Source organism: Pseudopipra pipra, chromosome 6, assembly GCF_036250125.1.
Source record: "Pseudopipra pipra isolate bDixPip1 chromosome 6, bDixPip1.hap1, whole genome shotgun sequence".
NCBI classification, from domain to species: domain Eukaryota; kingdom Metazoa; phylum Chordata; class Aves; order Passeriformes; family Pipridae; genus Pseudopipra; species Pseudopipra pipra.
In genome coordinates, this window is record NC_087554.1 from 55,155,228 (window position 1) to 55,174,340 (window position 19,113).

Consider the following 19,113-nt stretch of genomic DNA (forward strand, 5'->3'; position numbering starts at 1 on the left):
GTATAAGCCAAAAATTGAAGGGGAGTTGGAAGCCCTTGCTTTGCACCAGTGAGGTATTATAATCAGCTGAGTTGCAGCATCTTGCTTCTTTGAGAGTCACCATCTCCTTGGCTTCTGTGGAGCTTCTTCTGGTATGTGTAGTCTTTAATTTAGAAAGGAAAAATACCAATTGGCATGTAATTCTAGAAAGATTCCCATTTCCTGTTCTAACTCATCCAGTATCCAAATTGCATTGCACTGAAGTTTCTGTTGCCTATTTATTGCTTCAAATCTTCAGGTTCTGACTAGTTACCATGGTACTGAATTTCTATTTTGCTTATTTTGTGACATTTTTATTTTGTTCTTTAATATTTCTATGCAGTATTTACTGAAAAAGATGAGAACCAGTAAAGGAAAGAACTTGCCCAAATTGTTGTACTACAGCCAGTGGGTTTTTTATTTTTTTTCATATCCATCAGGAAGCAAATTGACACAAATATTTAGTGAATTTCCAAAGATGAGCTTAGTTCTTGCCAAATTTGTGTGGAATTGCTTTAAATTTGCTCTGAAATCTCTTGTTTTTGGAAACTGCCGGTGCCCAGTCACTACTGTGTAATCTGTTGTGTAATTATACTGTGTAAATATTATCTGTAGGCACACTGCTCTCTATAGGGGCACTATCTGGTGTTGAGCTTCCACTGTCATAACTGTGATGGACTTAATGTCAAGTGAAAGACTCAGTGAACTTCTCTTCTTAATATGCTTAAAATACCAGGGTTTTTCCTCTCTCCTGTTTTTAGTTTAAATACAAGTAGATAATTTGCTGAAGGAACTTAAATGTTTTCTATGTAATTTTCATGTTTTACATTTCTGTTACTGGATTTGAGCATGTTGTAATAGTGTGTTGTTGTTCCTATGGAAAATACTGATAACAAACTCTTCTTTTAGGTTGCCATAAAAATAATTGACAAAACGCAGCTGAACCCAACTAGTCTACAAAAGGTATGTTTTTACATTTTATCTTTCAACTGTATTATAACTTGTTTCTCCTCACCACCTCCTTCCATTAACCCTGAATGCCTGTGCTGGAGAATCTGAAGCATTGCATACCTTGCACACATCTGAACTACTGTATTTAATAACTAGTTTTGTAACAGATATTTTTGACACCCCTGCAGTTGTTCAAGCTGAACTTGTACAGAGCTGTAAACTGAGAAAACGGTGGTATTAGCCACTTCCTTTGTCTCCCAAGCTTAGCTGACTCTGTAGAGAGGACATTTTTGGTTTGGTGTCGTGCCCCCATGTCTCCTTCATGCTGGTCACTTTGTTAAACTTAGAAAGGCAAAGCTTATGTTCTGTCCTCTTAAGCTGGCCTTGAAAATACTGCCTGTGGACTGAAGGCCAGGCTTCAGTCTGTGCTTTTCACGTGATTTGCAGCAGGAGAGGTGATGCAGTTTTATGAAACAAATTGGGGCATGACTATTTGGTTTCTTCCCTCTAACTTTGAATGTTTAATGTGCTGTTACAGTTGTGTTGCCTTATCTGTTTTAGTACAGAGCGATAAACCCTGCTCTTTCATCAAGCAAGCCAGTCTGGTTTGGAGTGTGTGCAGGAGGTAGATTTAAATGTTACTTTTACGTGGGACTTTTCTAACTTTGTCCTTTTAAGTACTGCAGTCAAAGGCTTTTTGTTTACTTTTGAGTAGTTTGATAAAAAAACTCCTTGCAATATTTCTGTTTGAACAAGAGAATACCCATAATTGAAGTAGTGTAACTAGAGTAAATTGGAGAATATACCCATTTGTATTTTATGCAAATACTAAAAAGATCAGGTGACTAGATATTTTTATCAAGATTAATGGTGCAGAAGTAAATTGGAAAAACAAACAAGTTCTTTTACAGTTTAGTTGAGAGGCAAACAATAACCTATAGAAGAAAGGGTCCATGTTCCAAGCAGGTAGCAACTTCCTACTGACTCTGTAGGCTGCATAAAAGTGGATAATGTGGTTCCAGTTTTCTTAGAATTTTTCTCAGTTTAATACCTGAGGTTGTTGGTGGTTTCTGGGTAAGCAGGGTGGAAATAAAATGCAAATTAGGTAATATGATGGATTAGATAAAGTTGATTTGTGTGTCGGATCTGCACAACTTGGAATACCTGAGAAAGTTGTTAAATGCTTGAAGCACTTGAAAGATTAAAAAAAAAGCTGTGTGATACCAAGGGGAGATGTCAGCATGTAGGAAGAAGGGTCAGAGAGAAGTAGTGAGGCCTTGTTTACAGGCAAAGATGTAAAATCATAATTGTTCAAATGCCGTTATTTGAGATTGGGTTGTAATGTGAGTTTGATCTCATATCAGGGTACAATGCAAACCTTTTTACAAATCAGAGGTGTTCAGCTGGTAAAGCTACAGGCTGGAAGTGGGCATGATGGTCCTTTGATTCCTGGGTTTCAGCTAACTCTATCCACTCATGTCTCTCTAATGTTGTAATTTAATTTTTACTTACAACTGATAAAATTAGATTATAAAATGTGATTTGTAATTTGATCTTGTCAACCACTGGGTTTCTTAACTGGGAGTCTGGAAGAATAGTACAAAATAGCAGGGTAGAAGTCCGGTCAGATTTGTGGAGTGAGATTCGTAACATGTTCTCTCTAAGTTCATTTATTACACGAGCACAGAAAAAAACTCAAGATATGTCAGAGTTCTCAGTTCAGTGCCACAGCCTGGGTGCGTTTGGAGCCAACTGCACACGCGACCTGTAGATGCAGGGGAGGCTGAGATGGAGTGCCTCTGACCTTGCACTTCTGGAGGGAGTGATAAAATATTTGAGGTATGGTGGGGAGGGAAGGGCTGTGCCCAGAGGAGGGTGTGGTGTGCAGTGTCTCAGCTGCGGTGTAGCTGCATACCCGAGTCATCCTTAGGTGGGGAGACAAATGGTGATTAAGGCTGCCAGTTCTGATTTCTTTGTGTTACATCTTCCACATCGATACTTCAGCTGCCAGGAAGAAGTTAACCTTGTTAAGGACTTGCTTTGCTTTCCGGAGCGGTAATTCGTGGTATGCCCTCGCTGCAGCCCTGACAGCTCGATACTCAGTAGCAGCTCTTCAGAAGGGTCGGGTTTCTGTCTGCTGCTGAGGAAGTCTGTGGCAGCCACATGCAGCCGCTCTTTACTGTTGTTTTAGGACCTAATTGCTGCTCTGCTACTCTTGCTTAGTGAAGAGGAAACTGTAACCGGTACTTCCCTGCTTTGAAAGAAAAGGGAATTCTTAGAGCTTTTTTCCCATGCTGGTGGTGTTAGTCATAACCACTGTTCTCCACAAATGCACTTGTGTACCCAGTTGCAGTGAATATCGGTCTCACTGGAAACAAATGCTGATGATACAGTAGTTCACTTCCTCCTAGCCAAAAAAATTGTTTGTTTTTTTTTCTTTTGAATTAGCAATGCCATTATATGCAAGGATTTTTTTTACCAAGCCCATATAGTAGCACTAAATCACTTCCCATGTTCCTTTTTTAGAACTTGGCTCCTCAGCCAAATATTTTTGTTCATTATGTGCAGATGTTTTGCCACTTGTTTGGGCCATATTTTTTGTCGAAGCATTTTAGAGTTCTTATACGTCAATTTTAACGTGGACTGTGACCTTTCTGACTCTCGGTCAATCAGTGTTTTAAAAACTGCAAGAAAAGGATGAGAATTTAAAATGCTCAGGCTTTTCTGTTTTCAGTGAGTATCCTTTTCTGTTTTCAATGAGTATCCTTTTCTGTTTTCAAGTTATGGTTAGTTTGGGGCAAACTAATTTTGTAAATTTTGTGATTTTGTATTGTCTAAAGGCTTTTTGCTTGAGGCTTTTCGTTATATATGTAGGGCAGTATTTCAGTGAAGCAGTTACCAGGAGAAGCCTAATACACAGGTCAAACTTGGGCTGGCTTGGGACAACATCTTGTGAAAAGCCTCTCCTTTGGGGAGAAGGCAACCAGGGGAGTTTGGTGCTCTGCAGCTGACAACTGTACTGAGTTGCTTTTTAGCAAACTTTTTTCACATTTTTAAAATATTTTACTACTGAAAGCCTTGCAGTAGCTGTTGCAGGAACACTTCTGATCTGTCTTTTGCTGTGTTCAAAGTTGGCCTAAGAGAACCAGCTTCCATTGCTGGCTTGTTGGGCTTTTTTTATTCAGTTTGTTGGCAGCAGCATTAATTAAATGCGATTCTTTCCCTGTATCTGACATGGCTTACAGTCAAAGGACCGGACCACAACAAAGCTGAAAGCCATTTGTTTGGCAGACAAGGATGTTTGTCTTTGCCTGGAAACATTTGTAGAGCTCCTGTTGACGGAAAATGAGCTGTTCAACAAGCTGGGAGTAGTTTTTAATCTCTGTATTAGAAATTAAACTGATGAGAACTGGTTTCTGGTTTTTGTCTGCCTTTATAGTCTCATTAGGACAAGTAAGTTCTTAAAACTAAGAAAATAATTTTCTGTATTGAGAACCTTCGTGTTACATTTTCTGATATCATACTTTGTTCTGTGTTCCTGTGGCAGGGAACCCCAGAGGTGTGAGGTTTTATCATACCTGGCTTCTGCAGTGAATTTTACTGTGTGGTGATAGTTACTACTTCATTTGCTATAAGTCGATTCATAAAGTATTTGGGGGGAATGAAATCTCTATTCAGCACACTGTGTGAAAGTTGTATGATGTTTTGCATCATATTCCTCTATCAGAAGTAGACTATAGTACATAATGGAATGTCAGGCATTTGCAGATGTCCCTGTGGAAGTTGCTATCTGTGTCAAAATGCTACATATAACAGTTAAACTGACAAACAGTGCGCAATCTGAAGTGCATTTATCTAACTAAAATGATAATAAAAGAATACGGTGGCGGTTGTATCCTATTCTGAAGTATTTTTAATTTTAATTTCCTCTGAGACAAAAATAGCCTTTTATTAAGAGAGCTTATTTCTCGTCACCCACTTCAACAAATGGCTCCTAATGTAGAATCTGGTTTTTAACGTGGTGCATTTCGGTTAGTAATGCAGAGTAGTTGTCTTGTGGACCAATGTTTTGATGAGTCTGATCCATAGCCTTTATCTTGAGTATTGGGGGTGGGAGGTATCAGATATCAATTTAGAATGAATTAAACGAAGTGTCTTCAAAACTGCAAAAACTGATCACAGGCTTTCAGTTATATAAGCTGTGATTAAAAGTGTTAATGGAGAATTCAGAATACATTATACACCAGTTCAGCTGAACTGAATGAAAAACAGGAAAAAAATAGCTATAGATTAAACTGCTTTTAAGTTTCTGATGATCAGTAGAAAGATGATGTAGTCTGCCTTCTTTGATTACATATGTAAAAGCCCCAGAAATAACATAGTTCAAAAAAAGAAAAGAAGGCAATTTTACCTCTCTGGAGGATAAAGAAAACATGCATGCGTAGGTTTTGAAACTATTTTGTATGGCCAATAATTTACTTGATCAGTCAACCTCGGTTGCATTTAAGCAGCTTGATTTATTTAAAACCTTGCATTTTCTTTTGATAAAAGTCACAAAGGCACAAGGATTTTGTTTTGTTCACTCTTGGGTTGGTTTTTGTTTGTTTCCAATGTTTTACTTTTTTTTTATTTTGCTTTTATTGAGTAAATACACCTACAGATTTGAGTTGCTGGTAATCCATGTAGACATATTAAATGTCTTCACTTTATCTGAAATCTGACCTGAGGCATATCTTGCAGCAGCACTTTTTCTTCCTTACTGTTAATGACAATGCTGCTATCCTTTATTTACAAAACTCCTGGGTTTTTTCCCACGTCTGCATTCCACTGGAGGTGTGGACTTATGTTCTGCTTCAGTCTCTTTACATTAAGTTCAAAATGATCTGTTAGCTTACTAGTATTCCTGTAGAAATTTGTACTGGATTTCTTGTAAAACCTCTTGATTACTCCTACTTTTTGAAGCATGCTGTTAGAAAATAACTGATGCTTAAGAACATCAACCCTCTGGAGCCTTGGGCTGGCATGGAGGGAGCTGTAGAGGGAGAACAGCTACACACTCAACTGCCATATAGTGTGCTGCATAAAAAGAGAATTCTTTGGTTTTCTGAATACTGTGGTATTTGTGCTTCAAGTTTTTTGTAATAATATTTTATCTTGGAACTACTTTTAATTCATCTGCTATTAACTAGCTTCATTAAAAGCCATGCTTTACATTGCAATAACAACACCTGCAGCGTTTTTAGTATTACAGTTGCAAGTTTATGTGTATCTTAAAGTTGTCTTTTGCAGAAGAGTTTTAAGAGGTGCAAAGAATTAACAACTGATCAGTAATAGACTTTGCCTTCATTTGTAGTTTTAAGTGTCATTCCCCTATTATCATTCAGTTGCAGGAGGACAGAGTTTACTCTGTGACAGGCAAAGTTGAAATCTTCAGAATAATCAATTACTCAAGCAAAACCCTCTAAACATGGCCATTGGCATGGTGGGGAGGGACAGACACAGGGCATAGGACATGACAAGATCCTTACAATCAGTGTGCTGTCTCTGGATTCAGGACAGTGGGTGTAATGTCATGCTGCAGCTTGAAATGGGCAGCTGTCCCTCACCACCCATCCTGCCAAAATAGATATGCTGGGGTGGGCTAGAGAGTGCTTTTATGTGGGGGAGTTGTGTGTCTTAGGAGATTTTTCTGTTAAATTAATTCCTAGACCTTGTGAGTCAGTCTGGGTTAACACCAGTGCTTGCATAAAGGGAAGAAGCACGATGGGGTCAGGAAAACACCGTTTGTGTTCTGCCCTATTAATTTTGGCAAGTACGTTCATCGCGTTGCGCTGGCCAGGCGGGCTCGGAGACTGGATGTCTGGCAGTGAGTCAGAGGAGCTGTGCTGGCAGACCCAGGGCTCGATGCTGCTGTCCCTCAGTCGCCTTGCAGGAATGCTTCTGAAGGGCCGAGGGGTGGCCTTGTCTTCCCATCTCTCCTTAAAACTTGCTCCTTGCTGGTGTACTCAGATAACACACTTTTTGTGTGATATAAGCAGCCGGTGTTCCACCGGTGAGCTGCTGTGGCAGCACAGCAGTTCTTTGGCTTTAATGAAGTATTGAAGAATGCTGAATTCATACTAGTAGTGTACTGCAGTGGTCTTGTAAAGATGTTCAGGTGGGAGTTCACAAAACTTCGGAACCTGTTTCCAAGTGAAGGAGTGAAGGATCTGTGAGATGTACTGGTCAGCAAGCAACTGGGTGGGCTCACAATGGTCTTGTGGCCCCAGAAGTCCGCAGATCACAGAGCTATGGTCACTTATTTCCTGAGCTATCTGGACTCCTTTGTGGGTATTTTCAAGTTTTTGAGGGCTGATTTGTTTGGGAGGGGTGTTAAAAGAAGCATACACTTAACTCTTCCCTCCAGTAGGAGCTTCTTTCATGGACTTCATTGAAATGCTAATAACGTTTGCCCTTTGTGTTTAAATAACTGTATCAAAATCATCAGTCTTCAGGAAAAATGGCTGTTTGTTACCGATTTCACTAACTTACTTCATGTTTTATGTTTATTTCAGCTCTTTAGAGAAGTAAGAATAATGAAGATCTTAAATCATCCAAATATAGGTACCTTGTTTCTTTCACGTAATTTCCAATTGGAGAAATTTTTGCTTTTTTCATTGTTAAAATCGTTGTGGTATGAGTTTAAAAGATTATTTTGCGTTAGGATATCTGTAAAATAGCAGTAATAAATACTGTTTCAGAGCTGTGTGTTTACAAAAAAAACCCCAGCAAACATTTTGGTCCCTTTGCACAAAACTGTTGCATAGCTAACTGATAATTTTGCTCCTTTTGAGTATAATACTGACTTCTATTGAATTCAGGCTCTCATTAAAAAAAAGTACATACACCAAAATCAAGAAGTGGTCGAGAATTTGTTCCAGATTGTACATTTAAATGATGTAGTGTTGTTATAGGACTGTCAGCAAACTGACTGATAACTGATTTGTCACCATGTATGCCAGTTCAGTGCATAGAAGTGGCTATTGTTGATGCTCAAATATGTGGAAGTTCTGCTTACTTTAGTTGCTTTCCCATGTAGCAGAAGCAAAGTATTGTTTCTTGAGAATATGTTGTTCTGTATGAGTTGACAAAATGTTTTATAGTACTTTCTGTCTAGGAATGTTTGACAGAAATAGCTCCTTTAAAGAGTCTGATATTGTCCAGTAGCAAGCAAATAGTTTGGGGTATTTTTCTCTGACAGAATTATCTGTGGAGCTAACATAATATTTGTGCAGCTAGTTAACTGGTAAATAAATGTCTTTCTTTTCTAGTGAAGCTATTTGAAGTCATTGAAACTGAAAAAACTCTCTATTTAATAATGGAATATGCAAGTGGGGGTAAGTACCTCTGCTGTGGTGACACATGTAAGCAAATTGCCAAGTAAGGGAAGTACTTGTTTTCTTTAAAGTTTTGCTTGCTTTTTCAGCATATCTTATCAAAGTGGTGTAAGATATTAAGGAAAATATTTAATATTCTTTGGGACTTCTTTGGTCAATATAAATATAACTTATAAAACCAGCTTCTAAACTTACTACTACTTAGTAACAATTTCTTTTTTTTCACAACTCAAATTTAATGGGAGTCTTTTTTTTTGGATGTCAGTTGTTCCTGTCCATAACAAATATTGCCCTTCTCAATTGTTGTATTCAGTTGTATTTATTGTATTCAGTTCCCTACCTCTGGTGTCCTATTTTGTGTAAGATAATTGGTAAAAACATGTTCAGATGAAACATTTCTGTTTCTTTAACTGTTGCTTTCAAAGCACAAGTACTGCAACTTCTGTTTCTAGATGTTGATGACATCTTACATATCTTAATCACAGACCTTCTACTGTCAAGAATTGTTAGGCTTAGCCTTATGCCATTTTAGGAGGAACTTAAACATTTTTCCTGATTGTAGAGGGATGGAAAAATGCACATCATGAGGCATCAGATATTTTTACCAAAGGTAAAATTAAGGTATTTGGGCTTAAGTTACTACTTGCTGGCTAAAACCTCATAGCACTCTGTTTGTCAGTGACCCTTTAGCATCAGCATCTGGGAATCTTAACTAGTTGAGGCTTTTCTTTAGTTTTAGGAGGGATATTGAGACTTTTTTTTCAGGGAAAATCAGCATTGAATTCAGATTCTGACATTGGATTACATGAAGTTTAATGAATTACTACAAATAAAGCCAGATTGTCTACCTGCCTATGTTTTCTTCTGGCAGTTCCCTAATTGGTCAGCCAAGATTAGCCTAAACAGGAACAGAGTGGGTATAATACCATTAAAATATTGTCTAGTACAGGTGTTTGGGGGAGCATCTCTGTGCTGTTTGGTGGTTCTAGACTCAGAAGTGAAGTCCTATTGCCATCTAGTGATTATCTTCTAGGAGGTAGAAAGGCCAGTGGTTCTCTAAAGCGGTGAAGATCTTTCTTGGGATGATAAGGGAGAGATACATACTGTGCTGGTCTAAAAGGCCAAGAACAGTACCTTTTGATGTGCCAAGCTGTGCAAGACAGAAATGGCTGGTAATCTCAATGGCAGGCTTCAGTTCCCCATATTTTCTCTTTATCAAGGTACAGGTCATCATGATGCACATGAACTCTGCCTGCAGGATGAGAGAAACTATTGCTACAGCTGCAACACTTCACATAAATTGGGGATAATTCTTTCTCTAGTGTGTTTTTCCCTGAATTATGAAGAAGTGTTCAGGTTTGCTGCTTCAAGGTTTTTTAAGAAACAGCTGTGATATACAACTGAGAGTTATCTGAGTTGAGTATTAAATAAAACACCACAGGGAAGTAAGGCTATTTTGTAGGAAATCCTGACATTCCCTCAGATGGCTCAGTTGCTGCTTTTCTTTCTGCATGACTGCAGTTTTTTTATTGCAATTTGGTGGAGTTGCTTCTTGTAAAAAATAAATGTGAAGTTACTCATCTCTTCCTGTGTGAGGTGGCTGTCTACAAAACAATGTTTTCTTGCTTAGTAGAGAATATTTAAATATTTGATCCACTTCTAAAATTCTCACGATTTTTGCATATTAGCGAGGAATTTTTAAAACTGCCTATTAGTCTGTGTTTGTAGATCTTATGTACAAGAGTGTTGGCTTTTGGTAATGAAAATCTCCCATGCTTTCACAAAGAGTCAGTGCTTCATGGGCCAGTTGTCCTCAGCTAAAGCTCAAACACTGTAGACTATATTGGTGTGCTGAAAAATGACTGCATGGATTAAAGGGGGAAAAAAACAAAACACAGCAGATCTTTAGTAAACTTTAGTCATCCACAGCCATACAACAGTGGGTTTGTTCCAGAGTAGTCCTTCTCAGTGTATTTTACAGGTCTGATGGTTGTGTGATGGATTATGTCAGTGTGTCCTGGTATGCTCATTATTGTGACCTTCCTTGTGAGTATCTCTTCCAAGCCTAGGTTAAAGCTGAGATTTCTGATTTTTTTTTAGAACAATTTTATATGTGAGCACAAATTAAAATTCTAGTGTTGGTATGATGGTATCTACAAATATCATCAGATGTTCTAATATTTGAAGCTTTTTTTTCCCTGTGGGTCAAAAGAAACCCTTGCGAGAAAGTCTGTGAAGGAGTACATGTCATCTTTGTTTACAAAACAGAAGTATGCTGCTCAGTTTCTGTCCTAAGTAATTGGAAGGAAATGGTTTCCTTTGTCTATATCCAGTCACTCATTACTTTCTTGTAAAAGAGATGATGGTGTAGTAAATTGCACAGCAGTTGTGCCTTGTTCTCTTAAGCTATCCTGTAATCATAAACTTGAAGTATAATTGTTCCAGTGAAGCTGCTGTGGGGAACTGCTGGAGAGGAATTTCTACATTCTGAAATTGGCATTAATGTATCTCATTATTGAATTGTAGGGGAAGTGTTTGACTATCTGGTTGCACATGGAAGAATGAAGGAAAAGGAGGCTAGAGCTAAATTTAGACAGGTATGTATAACATTCCTATATGTCAGCTTTCCCCCCGCCCCTGTTTTTGCTGAAATGAGTAAAACAGCTGTCCTTCACGTTTGACTTACAGCACTGTGCAGCATGTTGGGGACTTGTAGCTCTGAGGGAGTAAAAACTTAGGTGTCAGTAGTACTTTGAAGGAGTTAGTAGTCCGTTTAGTGGTGCTGGTTTCCTTAGTGCTGGGTGCCAGGGTGTCCAGGAGTGCCAGAACACAGAGACTGCTTGATCTGGAAGCGTATTCCATTCCAAAATGCATTTCCTCTAGGTTGATTTTGTATGTCCTTAGCCCAGCAGGTTTGTAGCATTTTGGAAGTTATTCAAATGTAACAGGCTACAAACAGACCAGTTTCAAAACACAGACGGTGCGAGTAACAGGGGTCTGGTCACATCCATCTGCTAACATGAGAAGATGCTGTTGAGTAGTTGTTCTGAAAAGTCATGGAGAAGTAATTTTCTAGGCTTGTTAGTTAAGCTTTCTTTATGATGGATAAACTAGCCCTGCCAAGATGTTGGAATTTCATTGATCTGTAAAAAGCATTTCCATTCCACAGGAAAGCAGTACTGAACATAACCAGATATTTTTGCATAACTACATAAAATCCAAATGTTTGCTCTCGTAGCATCTAGAGTTTCATTTGCAGATCTGACAGGTCTGGTACACTTGTTTTCTGCTCGTGTGCAGAATTTACCTGTTATTTCCATCCCTTTGGTCACTTGGATAACCTAGGTAATAATGTGAAAAGTAGAAAGTATCAAAATTATGCTCCAGCTTAATGACACATTAAAATAATAAGTAGAGACAAAAGTGTTATTGAACTCTAGGAGTTTTGAACTGGTGAATTGTAGCAGTGATGTGTCAGCCAGTTTCCCTGTTGGAAGGGGAGGCTCGGATGGCTTCACTTCCTAAGCGTAGCCATACATAGAAGAAATTTGATATGAGACTTCCAGGAAATTAATTAATGACTTTCACAAAAATGCTTTGTAAAGAAAATTTCTACACTTACTCTAACGTGGTTAGTGTGACTGAAAAGAAAAAATTAGGAACTAGGAAACTGTGCCACAACTGTTTTGCTCCCTCTGTCTCACATAGTAAGAATTGTGTGAAAGCAATATAAGCAATAAGCTTAAAAGTAGCAATGCAAGTGAAAAAACCTAAATGTATTAACCCAACATAAGGAGGCATTTCTATGAAATCCTTGTTCCTTTGTTTTCTCTCCTCTCCTTATATCTCGTATTTACCCTTTTTAATCTTTTTGGAGAAAAAAGCCCCACCAAAATCACCACTACCAAACAAACAAAACAACCCAAAAGCAGCTGTAGACTTCATATCCCCAGAAGTAATTTTTGATTACTGGAGTTACAGAGCTTGACAGTAAGAAAAACTTTTCTTCCTCTTTAACAAAGTCTTACATGTCTTTTTAACATGCTTCCTTCCCTTTCACATTCTGGCAGATAGAGAACTTTCCTTTGAGATAGAGGGTTTCTGGTATGTGTTTCTGTGCTGTGTTGGAGTAGATGTTAGAGGATGTGGAGCAGTCGTTCCCACTTCAGCCATCTCTTCTAAATCCCAGACTGTTGCCTTTCTCTTTGTAGTGACTTGAAGAGCTTCAGAGTAACATGAGAGGATTGACTGTTCTCTCTCACATGTGAATATTGAAAATTTCTACTGATACAGTTCTCTGCTCTTGGTCCTCAGTTTCTTTTATCAGAAGTTGTGTGGAAAAAGATCTTGCAGTAATTACATTGAAATTGCATGTTTGTTCACCAAATACCTATTTTTTTCTAATAATTTGACTCCCCTTTAAATGAAAACTTACAGAAACAGGTCAAACATGTTTTACAGGTACGCTTAGTGCTTAATTTTATGGGATAATGTGGGTAGTACAGGATATATGTAGCTTCATTTTTCAAAAAGAAATGTGAAGGGAAAGAATTTAAAAGGGAGTTACCTACTGAGCTGGGTATTTGTCCCATCAAGAGTTGATTATTTTTTTTTTTGTACTTCAGATACTCAGCTTGATTTTTTTTTTTTTTTTTTTTTTTTGTGGTGTGGTTTTTTTACTTCAGTAGAATAAATGCTGTTTGTAAAGATATATAGATGCCTTCACTTGTATGCACTGAAATACACAGAAGTATGTTTCCAGTTTTTTCTTATAAGTCTCCTGGCACAGGCAGCTGTGCTCTGTCGTCCCTCAGCAGCTGACTTTCTGGCTGCTGAGCTCAAGCAGTTTTAGAGGACCTTGATCTCAAAGATGGGAGGTTCTTGAGAGCTTCAAAAGCCTCAGTTCCTGGGAAAAGAAGAGAGAACCCTAGAAATGAGCTGAGGAGAGAAATTGTAGCACGAGCTGATTATGCTTTACTAGAGGGAAGAGCATTCGTGTAGGATGAAAGTCAGGTAACTTTGATCAGAGCTTGGCATTTATTAGATGCTGAAACTCAGGCTGAGGGACAGTGTCAAAGGAAACTAGATCTTGCTGGGTTCACGGGTCATAAAACTATTCATTTCACCTTACTGTAGTCCTGGAATAGCTTCGTATCGCTTTTAGCCATTGTTGGAGGAAGAATGCACTCTGCAGACCTTTTATCTGATGCAGTGCAGCTGTTCTCTGTTAGATAGAGACTTATGACATAATAGGCATTTATTTTTTTTGAATTTGTTAACTGGTTTAACAGACGGTGGCTCTTTTCAAACTGAAGAAACAGTTGTGCCCTGGTTTTGAGTTTAGTTCTTACAATAGGTTGTATTATATCTTGTTTTCAGATCAGGTTTCTTCTTTCAGTAGATGTGATTTCTGGATCAAACACTTGTGTTTTGTCTGAAAAGACACTTCCTCTCTAGCAGGCAAAGAGCAGAATTCAGCAATTCTCTTTTCTTTGCTTGTTAAAAAAATATAATTTTTAGTCATTTTGTTAAATATAGTAAGGTTTTTAGCAGGAAAAAGAATGATGTAAAAGACGGTAATCACATTATTCCAGTCGCACTTGACAAGGAACACAGGAGAAATTACAACTCTAAAAATACAGCTATGCTGTATAGTTCTCCATTTCAAACTCCTTCTGTGTAGCCATGTGTGAGAAATTCAAATCCAGAATGTTTTACATTCTTAATGTTACCTTGTTCTTCCCCCTTACAGGCTTTCAAGCAGTTCTGGTTCAGTCTCATCCTTTTTCCAGAAAAGTCTGATGCAGGGCAGGGGATCTCCTTAAATTCATGTGTATTAATTCCCTCTCTTTTCTGCAACCAATTAGATCTGGCCTTCTACAGTCTTCCCACTGTTTTCCTGCAGAAGTAGTTTAGAATTCTTAATGCTGGTAGATGTTAGGACAGATCTTGGAAAATGAAATATCCACAAAATACGTCTTGTATGTTCCAGTAAAGAAACAGAATACTCCTGGCAGTGTGGAAGGGACCTTGAGAGGTCATTTATCTATTCTTTTGTCATTTAATCCTTAAAAAAGGTGGTTTCTCTGCCTAGAGGTAACTTGTTCTAACTTGTTCTTTAAAACCTATGTTTACACAGATTTTTGAAATGCCTCCTAAGAAATGTATTTCAATGCTCCAGTTGTTACCTCTAGCAAAAACCTCAGATGTTTCTTCTCCTCTTCTCACCTGCCAACTGTCAGAAAATTCCTCACACTCAAGTGGGTTGGAAGTGAGGGACTGTCAATGGAAACAGTGATGGAAGGTGGAAGAAAAGAGAGTCAGTCTGATGCAGCCATGCTTTGTGCTGTTTTTCATTCAGTTATGACTGCTGTTCTTCAATTATTAATGTCATACACATTGCCTTATTTCTCTTCCATGTGGATTGGACTCCCTTCTGCAGTCTCTGTGCCATCCTGTTGCAGTGCAGGGTAGTTCAAAAGCCTCTCCAAAGGAGGCTACTGATTGATCATCTGCTCAACCTTCCGCTCTTAGACAGTCACAATGAAAGCAGTTCAGGAGTAAGTGGTATAGTGCTGTTTCTCTGCAGTCCTGAATAAAGCTTGAGGTGTTTGTCATGCTGTCAGCCTTGGGAGCCTCTGCAGAGTGAGCTTGTGACTGGTGCTGAGGTAACGGTAGCAGAGAGGAAAGGAGAGGAAACCAAAAGGATGGTACAAGCTGTGGCGTGGGAGCGCTTTGGCAATTTCAGTATCTGTAAAAAGCTGAACTTGGGGTCTGAAAGAGGGAACCAGTACATAAAGAAACAACATAGGGAATGGAAATAATACTTCAGCTTTTCATAGACTGCTTGGTTTCTAAAGTGGCATTGTGCACACATGTGATGCAGTAATACAGGGCACAAACATCCTATTGGTGGTTATGTTTCAAATACAAAATATACTGGCACATCAGTTCTTTGGCCTACCAAGAACCTTATTTTCATCTACTCTGAATACTGAGGGAGAGAACCTTTGTTCCTTAGCAGGACAGGAGGATCCTTACACTAAGCTGGGTGATGTGATCATGAGTTATTTTTTGTAACAGTAGTGCTATGTCATCTTTCTGTATTGAAAACCTTCTTAATCTTGTATGGAGGCTGAAGATACATTTTTTTTTGAACATAGTTATTATTTTTGTGTGCAGTTCCACTTATTTTAAGAAATCATAACATCTGCCTCAATTCTGACCACAGCAAATAAAATGCTGTGATTTGTGATGACTGCATTTGTGATAATGTAAGAATAATACTTTATCCAAGTTTTCCATACATGCAGAGTTCTGCAGCAATGCTTATGACTGAAGAAGCAATGTACTGTGACACTGCACTGTGTAAATAGCTTATATAGTTTGGTATATAAAGCAGGAAAAACTTAATGATATTCAGAAATTATGCTGGAAGAAATGATCCCATTACACTTGAGAGACATAGAGAGTTTTTTCCATTGAACTTGCTACTCTTTTGTAATATACAAAATGCAATAAACCATATGCACTTAGACAGCAGATCTCTGTCAGATGTGTGGTTGCTTCTCACTGCTTAAGTTTTGACAAACAGGCTGTTTCCCAGTAGTTTTTCCAGTAGCTAAAGCCCACTTCTTACCTTTTCTCTCTGTGTTGTGGCATGAAAAATCACCTTCGGAGAAGGTCTGGAAAACATCAGTGTAGGGGGAAAGCTTTTATAGCTGTATACAGTATTGGAATGGAAATACTTCAGTAACCTTTCTGAAAGTCATTGCTTCTACTGGTCTATAATTAGCCACACAGGAAAAACAAAATCCTCGTTCAAGTATAGGAGAAAACAAATAGATCAAATAACAAACACCCAAGTTATTTAGCAGCTTTTCCCCAAATATGCTGGCCACTGTAGTAGTTGGTTACAGAGCTCTGAGTGAGTAAGTGTATGTCAACTTCAGTAGTCAATGTTGAAATCTTTTATTATATGTCGTGTTTCTTTGAGATGACACTTACATAATTTGACTTGTTTTCTATCCAGATAGTATCTGCAGTGCAGTATTGCCATCAAAAGCATATTGTTCATAGAGATCTCAAGGTGAGTAAGAAAAAGTGTGTGCAGTGTATGTGTGTCAGCTTCTGTACCTGTGTGTGTGGTCTTTATTGTGCCAACAAAATGTAGTGTATACTAAGCTTTCTGATTTATTAATTTATTTGTTTGCACGTGTTTAGCAAGTTTTGAGAACTATTTACAGTTTAGAACCATTTCAAATGAAGAGGATTTATAAGGCTTTTAAATACAGAAATTTAATGGCTGCTGAAAGATAACCTGTCACCCTGTGGTCACATTCAGATCTGATCCAGGTCAGTGTTAGCTCAGAAATCTTTTTTTTTTTTTTTTTAAAAAAAGTAGTTTGATAGAAATATGATAAGTTTTAGTCTCAAACAGAATGAATTACCAGTAGTGATGATGAAACCGAAGTAGGGCTTCTTTGTAGCTTGGCACAAAATGTCATATGTCTTCTTTAAACTGTGCCTTTTTACTTGTTACAAGCTTTGTAACTTAAAAAAAAAAAAAAAACAAAACACAAACAAACAAAAAAACCCAGAAACCAACACCAAAAAAAAAAGAACACTTGAAAAAAGTTTAAAGGTTATGTTTATTACCAAACCATTGCAGGAATGCCACATGCCATAAAGCACAGATAGTGAGACTATATTTTGGTTTCATCTGAATAGACCAAAATGTGAGATGCATTTCTGTGGAGAAAACAAATAGATGGTAATGAGTTTTCAGGTAGCATAACAGCTCCTATAGTTTGAAGCCATTTTACAGAGATTTTTAAAATAGGGGATATGCAAATGATAGACTGAAGCATACCTAAACACCTTGCAAGGAAGGGAATGTTAATAGATATTTCAGCTTCTTGCCTTTTAAGAATAAGAACAAACAATAGCATTCTGAATCAAGTATTTTATTCATCTTACAAAGCATTCTTTCTCTTCCAGGCTGAAAATCTATTGCTAGATGCAGATATGAACATTAAAATAGCTGACTTTGGTTTTAGCAATGAGTTTACAGTCGGAAATAAACTGGACACCTTTTGTGGCAGCCCACCATATGCTGCTCCAGAGCTCTTTCAAGGGAAGAAATATGATGGACCTGAAGTAGATGTTTGGAGTTTAGGTGTTATTCTTTATACTCTTGTGAGTGGATCTCTTCCCTTCGATGGACAGAACTTAAAGGTGCTTTTTTTGTAGAATATGCTGGGCATGATTATCTAATAGTTTAAGTGATTTGCTGCTTACAACTTACTGTCTGTTCTTCTGTTACTAAGGAACTTAGAGAAAGAGTGCTAAGGGGGAAATACAGGATTCCTTTCTACATGTCCACAGACTGTGAAAACCTCCTCAAACGTTTCCTGGTGCTAAACCCAACAAAAAGAGGCACTCTAGAGGTAATGGCACAAATAAGGTACATCAGAAAGCTAGACATCCTATTTTGCAAACTGTTTTTTTGAGCTGTAGCTTATTGCCTTACTGTTCTGAATAGTGTATTTGGAGTGGGTGCAGGAGGTGTGATGGTTGACTAAGGCACATGACTCCCTTTAAAGGCGTTGTTTACTGGGGTTATAAGACACCTGACGCCACAGTTACTTTAAAAATGAACGTGTTGCTACACTTCCTATGTTGTATATTTCCTGATGATTACCTTGTGGATTCCTGCATTAATGGATGATCCACCAGGACATTTTCCTTGTTCTTCCACATTTTCAAATGCGAACTGGAGGTATTGGCTGCTGTGGTTGCCTTTTCCCTGCCTTTTGTACCATCATGGAGGAGAAAACGAATATCGTTTTGGCCTTCCATGGACCTATTACACTTGTCAAAGTTGTCACACTGCTCCTGGTCTGTGCTACAGGCTTTTGGCTTTCAGCTGTGGGCTAAAATACATCTAACTGGGAAGCAGCTTGGCTTGATGTGTGTCATTGATTCTCCTCACTGGAGCCAAGCAAAACTGAGTAGGTGCTGGGAATGTTCTGGAAAAGAAAAACTAGAAAAGACCTTAGTGTTTGGTAGATGGGGGAGTTATTCTTCCCACAGCTTATTTTCTTTGCTGGTAAGTGTATTGTGCTAACAAAACCTTTTCTTTCGTAGCAAATCATGAAGGACAGGTGGATCAATGCAGGGCATGAGGAGGATGAACTTAAACCTTTTGTTGAACCAGAACTAGACATCTCGGACCAGAAAAGAATAGGTAACCAAGTACTTTCCAGAGTCTGATATTGTTTGCCTCATGCAGGAGGGGATTTTTTCTCCTCCATCACTCTATTTGTTTGCCACTTGGAAAAAGTAACTAGTCTTTTAATACTATTATTTCATCAGGTTTATTTTCTCAAACTGAATAATTTTGTTTTAATTCTTTAAATGTTCCATGCTTTCTTTTGAACACTCAGCCAGCCTGAATGCCAGAGTTTCTGTTACTTAGAGAATGTGTATTTGTTTTTAGATATTATGGTAGGAATGGGATATTCTCAAGAAGAAATTCAAGAATCCCTTAGTAAAATGAAGTATGATGAAATAACAGCTACATACTTACTGCTAGGAAGGAAGTCGTCAGAGGTAAGTACCAGTCTAAAAATTGCAAAGAAACAAATCGAAGGTGTCCTTAGCAAAGTTAGAAGCAAAAATTAAGTCAGTAACTACAGGCATTGCATTCCTGCATAAAAGTCCATTACACTTTAAGTCACATTATTCTAATCATCAGCAGTCCAAA

The 19,113-nt window shown here is 38.1% G+C and overlaps 1 protein-coding gene across 23 annotated transcripts in view; it reads left to right on the forward strand.

The window, feature by feature from the left end:
• MARK3 (microtubule affinity regulating kinase 3) overlaps positions 1-19,113 on the forward strand; it is a 61,010-nt gene that overhangs the window by 18,439 nt on the left and 23,458 nt on the right. For all 23 annotated transcript variants that reach the window (XM_064659257.1, XM_064659250.1, XM_064659254.1 and 20 more), the window contains 9 exons: positions 928-981; positions 7,524-7,572; positions 8,280-8,345; positions 10,872-10,942; positions 16,378-16,434; positions 17,346-17,582; positions 17,675-17,794; positions 18,495-18,594; positions 18,847-18,959. In XM_064659257.1, the coding sequence (XP_064515327.1) occupies positions 928-981; positions 7,524-7,572; positions 8,280-8,345; positions 10,872-10,942; positions 16,378-16,434; positions 17,346-17,582; positions 17,675-17,794; positions 18,495-18,594; positions 18,847-18,959 (867 nt within the window). The remainder of the gene's footprint in view (positions 1-927; positions 982-7,523; positions 7,573-8,279; positions 8,346-10,871; positions 10,943-16,377; positions 16,435-17,345; positions 17,583-17,674; positions 17,795-18,494; positions 18,595-18,846; positions 18,960-19,113) is intronic.